Source organism: Photinus pyralis, unplaced genomic scaffold (assembly GCF_008802855.1).
Source record: "Photinus pyralis isolate 1611_PpyrPB1 unplaced genomic scaffold, Ppyr1.3 Ppyr1.4_LG10, whole genome shotgun sequence".
NCBI lineage: Eukaryota > Metazoa > Arthropoda > Insecta > Coleoptera > Lampyridae > Photinus > Photinus pyralis.
Genome location: NW_022170250.1, coordinates 19261324 through 19266119, shown reverse-complemented (window position 1 = coordinate 19266119; position 4796 = coordinate 19261324). Strand labels below are relative to the sequence as shown.

The following is a 4796-nucleotide window of genomic DNA, read 5'->3' as shown; positions in this document are numbered from 1 at the left end:
CCATGCAGAGACGCTCTTGGTATGGTACCACTTCCCTTCAACGGTTCCACAACGCCGCCTTTACCACTTACAGAGACTATTTTATACACTACAAGCATTATTTCTGGTGGGTCAAACCATGTCTCAACGCACTCTTAGAGTAAAGAGAACGATTTATGTTGTAGAAAAAAGTGCAATCGGGGATTGGTTGTAGGTAATCTCTGAGCGCTATTTCAAACACGAGAGTTAAACTTGGTTCAAAAAGTTTTATTTAAACTTGTCAAATGGCTTCAAATATGCACACAATTTAATTAATTCTATCAGTTTGACAATAAACTGACCTGTTTTTATACAGCGTGTCCGTTACAGTTATCATATGTACAATCGTAACAGTAGGTAATATTGGATAAACCCGCGCAGGCCGACTCATTAGACCTCTTAGCGGAGCATTTTCTTACATATTTTGTCGTACCGTTGACTACGGAAGAAGTAAATTAATAGGAATTGCAATTATTAACCTTTTAGTTTACCATTTTGCTTATATATAAGGCATATTCCATTCAAAGTTTCTGGTATCCGTTCGCATTGTACACTACTTACTCCCGATCCACTTTGGCAGTTAGTGTGGCCTTTTGAGCTGTCGCAATCGTAACATCTTAGTCCTGAAACTTGAGAGCGTTTTGAGTCATCTGAAAAAGATGTAAGAAAGTATTCACCTTCCACAACGGCATAAACCAAAAAGAGAGTAGCCAATAGTGCTTTGGTATACATGGTGAAAATACAACTTGGTGCCTACTCATTTGGCACACATATTTATACCCCTCAAAAAGGAAACGGGGCTAGATTAGATTAATTGGAATTGATAATTCAAAGTGCAAGTGGCGAAACAGTAGCGTTATCAAAGGTACTCTTCTTTAGAGGCTTGTTTACTGCCGAATTTAGAAAATTTATTACTTGAGTAACATGTTTTGTGTTGATTGATATTTCTCTGCCGAAGTTTTATAAATCCTTAAGATCTGTGATCCTGCACATCAGAAACAAATAGAGTCAGGCTGCTTTATTATGGGGATTGCGTGTTTTCCTTTGGTTAAATATACCGTGAAGACATATCGGGACGGTTTGGAATTGTACCTATGACTCAAGGCTAGGACCGTGTCCAGTGTATGGTTTCAGGTTCAGCAGCAAAATGTCTGAAGAAAACTGGCCAAGGCTAGTCCCATGAACTCTCTTAGTTCCTGCAGATTGGTTGGTGTCTAATGGCTTTTATTTTCAACTTATCTGCTTCGTACCTTCCCGGATTGCTCTTATAAGGTTTTCAGACCTTCAGGGCCTTCACGATACAACCGTATAACCTTTCAGTGTTCCAAGATCCCCAACACCTCTAGAACCTTCAAGACCAGAAGCATCAATTGTTTAAGACTATTAAGAAAACTGTACCTGACTTCAAGATTGAGGCACTTTATTATGAAACCTCGTAAGATTCCCAAATCTGTTCAAAATTGCTAAGATCTTTTTTTTGTTTGCTTTTATTAAAAGGACTTGCCATAGAAATTTCAATTGCTCCATAAATAAGAAAGTAGCGTTTTGCGCATGCGCAGTACGATTTTTGAAAAGTACATTTTATTTGCCAAAATATGACGAAAGCGTATTCTGAAGGCAATGGGACGGAGGGGTGGGGTGGGGGTAACATAAAACCCTATTGTAGTTACCATCCAATCTCACGCTTTTTATAGAACCATTGACACATTGCTCGGCTTCGCCTCGCACATTGAAACACAAAAGAAGGTATCGCTCCGCTTCGGCGCCGCCTCGCCTCGCGCATGTAACGAAATCGCCATCTGTTCTAGAATGTGGACGAGCAATATGGCAGACCAATGTCAAAAACCGCATCGTTCTAACCCTCGACGTTCCCGAATAAACGCCAAAATATGAAAAAAGTGCCTTCTGTATGAAATTAGGAGGGGGGGGGGATAAGTTAACGTAAAACCCTAATGTAGATGCTACCCAGATTGTATAGAATGCTTGTATAGAATGGTTGACACGTTGCTCGGCTTTGCCTCGCACGTTGAGACACAAAAGAAAAGACATAGCTCGGCTTCGGCGGCTGCGCCGCCTCAGCTCACGCGTTCACTCGAATTGACTTCGATTCTAGAACGCGGCCGATCGATATAGGGGAGCAACGTACAAAACCGCATCGTTCTAGCCTTCGACGTTTTCGAATAAACGCCAAACATGTAAAAAAGTGCCGTTTATGGGAGGGAGGGGGTAGGGATAGGGAGGGATGTCGGTTGCGAATCGCATCGTTCTGACCCCGGTAGTTTTCCGACTAAACGTCAAAACGACGAAAAAGTATCGTTTAATGGTCCATAGGGGGGGTTAATGGAGGGGTGATAGAGTGCGAAAAGGACGTCGGAGGAAAGACGGCGACTTCCTAAAAACTTACCCTCCCCGATGCGACTCGACTGCCGTAAATATTTTTTTTTAATATTATTGTATTTAAGCGAAAATATTTATAACCGTTCCGGTCCTGTTTCGGTTTAAAAAAAATAACGGTTCGGTTCTGCGAATTCTTTTCGGTTCATAACGCTTCTTTTCGGTTCTAGTCTTTTAGATAGTATGGTCTTTTGGTAAGCCTGGCATACATTCAGAATCCTCCGCACTCCATTCTGCAGATTTTGCCTTTGAGAGTACTTTCCTCCGAAAAACCGTTTTCGAGATATTCGCTCTTAAAGTTTTGACATCGCCAATGGATATATTTCTTCCAGACGTCTCAATCGCCCTTTGTGAGTACTCTCTTTCGGCAATCCGTTCTGGAGATATAAGGGAATATATCCGATCACGATAATGGGCCGAGGAGGAGACCTATGGGTGTTAGAAAGAAATTCGTTTCGTTGAGACCTTTCATTAGAGTACCCCACTCCCCCCCCCCCCCACCTCCGGCCCCGTCACCCACTGATCTCGAAAAAGAGTCGCCCTGGAAAGGACTATTCCCCTAGAAGTAGTTCAAAATGGCAGAAGTGAGTCCAGACCGACGGACGGACAAAACGTAAACAATAGCCTTAAAAAAATGCTCTAAAAAATTATGTATAGAGCACTGTTTTTTATTTTCATTTTCTAAAATTTCGCCCCTCCTTTTATTCTTTACGCCACCGAAAAAGGGGTTCCGGTTCTCAATAAGATGCCATTTCTGAAGGAATAACGTTTTCGGTTCGGTTATCGGTCCGGAAAAAATATCGGTTTCGGTTCTTTTTCGGTCGGGTAAGTAATAGGCCTCTGTTTATCCGGCGTTGGTAGAATCATACTCCAGCAGTGCCTCAATTTCGGCAAGCTCATGACAGTTCGTAATCGGCCCGGGGGAATTGCTGACGCAACCTCTCACTAAGGGTAACATGGGGCTTTTTTCAGTCAACAAATCTGATGAACCCTCTGGTGATGGGTCGACAAAGTCCTCTGAATTTACGACGCACCCTAAAGGAGAGATGTTTATGTCGTGGGAAAAAGCGTGACTCCTGTGATCGAAGAGTTGCCCCAATTAATCAGACAAGTTGAATCAAAAACGTTTATTTAAATGTTACAATTTCTTAAAATATGCACATGCATTCTATCAATTCGATAACTGACCGTCTTTAAAGAGGAGTTCCGTTACAATTACTTTTGTCACAATCGCTACAACTGGGAAGTTTTCGTCCCTGATCTCTCATGCGCTGGCAGGGCGACACATTGTTCTTCCTACCGGAGCATTCTCTTACGTATTTTGTCGACCCGTCCACTACGGAAGAAGTAGATCAGTAGGAATTGCAATCTTATTAATCTTTCATTACCAGTTTCCGAATATTGAAGGCACGCTTTCGAAATAACGGGAGGTGCCATTCCACATTCTACACTACTTACTCCCGATCCACTTTGGCAGTTAGTGTGGCCTTTTGTGCTGTCGCATGTGTAACATTTCAGTGCTGAAATTGTAGAGCGTTTTGAGTCATCCTAAAAAGGTCGGTACTCACCTGCGTTCACAGCATGCACCAAAAAGAGAGTAGCCAATAGTGTTTTGATATACATGGTGCAAATACAACTTGGTAGCTACTCATTTGACACACTTATATTACCTCCAAAAAAGTAGAGGGAGTTAGATTAGGTTCATTTCAATTATCCGATAGGGAGTGGTTCAAGTATGGCGAAACAGTATCGAGGTACTCCTCTTTAGAGGATTGTTTACTGCCGAATTTAGAAAAAAAACATCTCCTGTTTTGTCGATTAATTTTGGATGGATTACCTTACGTCACTGCAGAAGTTCCATATCTGTTCGACCCTGTTCGTCAAAACCCATCATCATCTTCTACTACTGCGGGTTCTTGATGACTCTTCTCTACGACCCTCTATCCTTCTTCTTCTCCCTCTTTTCCTTTCATTCTGAACGGTTCCCTCGACGACTTCCTTCAACCAACAGTTCATATTCTTAGCACCTGTCCAAAATGTTCAACCCTGCTGTCGACCCCCTAATCAGGGTTATAACCCCTTCAATAATTTCAGATTGGACGTTTGGTCGAGTGATACATCATTGGACAGGGCCCTACACGACTACGGTTTAGTTTTCAAATTCGAGCGAGTATTTTGGAGGATATTTTCTTACGAGTAATTCAGTCTGTTTCGTTTTTATTGTGCCACCCTGTATACACAATACACAAGTGTGGACTAGAGCCAAACGACGAGTCTCAGCCGCTTATAGAATGGTAGTGGACGACTTGCCGAACTCGTGTGTATTCTTGGACGACGAATTCCTGGCATCGGGGCACCAGGTTGTAATCCTTTTGCCCCTATAA

At 42.3% G+C, this 4796-nt stretch overlaps 1 protein-coding gene and 1 long non-coding RNA gene across 2 annotated transcripts; both read right to left on the bottom strand.

The window, feature by feature from the left end:
- Nucleotides 1-225: 225 nt before the first annotated feature.
- Nucleotides 226-764, bottom strand: LOC116161037. Its single transcript, XR_004143365.1, has 3 exons — nucleotides 696-764; nucleotides 510-641; nucleotides 226-457 (listed from the first exon to the last, which is right to left on the bottom strand). It is a non-coding gene; the product is annotated as an uncharacterized LOC116161037 (long non-coding RNA).
- Nucleotides 765-3524: 2760 nt separating this feature from the next.
- Nucleotides 3525-4065, bottom strand: LOC116161077. Its single transcript, XM_031474286.1, has 3 exons — nucleotides 3981-4065; nucleotides 3801-3932; nucleotides 3525-3748 (listed from the first exon to the last, which is right to left on the bottom strand). The coding sequence occupies exons 1-3, from the start codon at nucleotides 4033-4035 to the stop codon at nucleotides 3606-3608; spliced, it is 330 nt and encodes a 109-aa protein (XP_031330146.1). The 5' UTR covers nucleotides 4036-4065; the 3' UTR covers nucleotides 3525-3605.
- Between the last annotated feature and the right edge of the window lie 731 nt (nucleotides 4066-4796).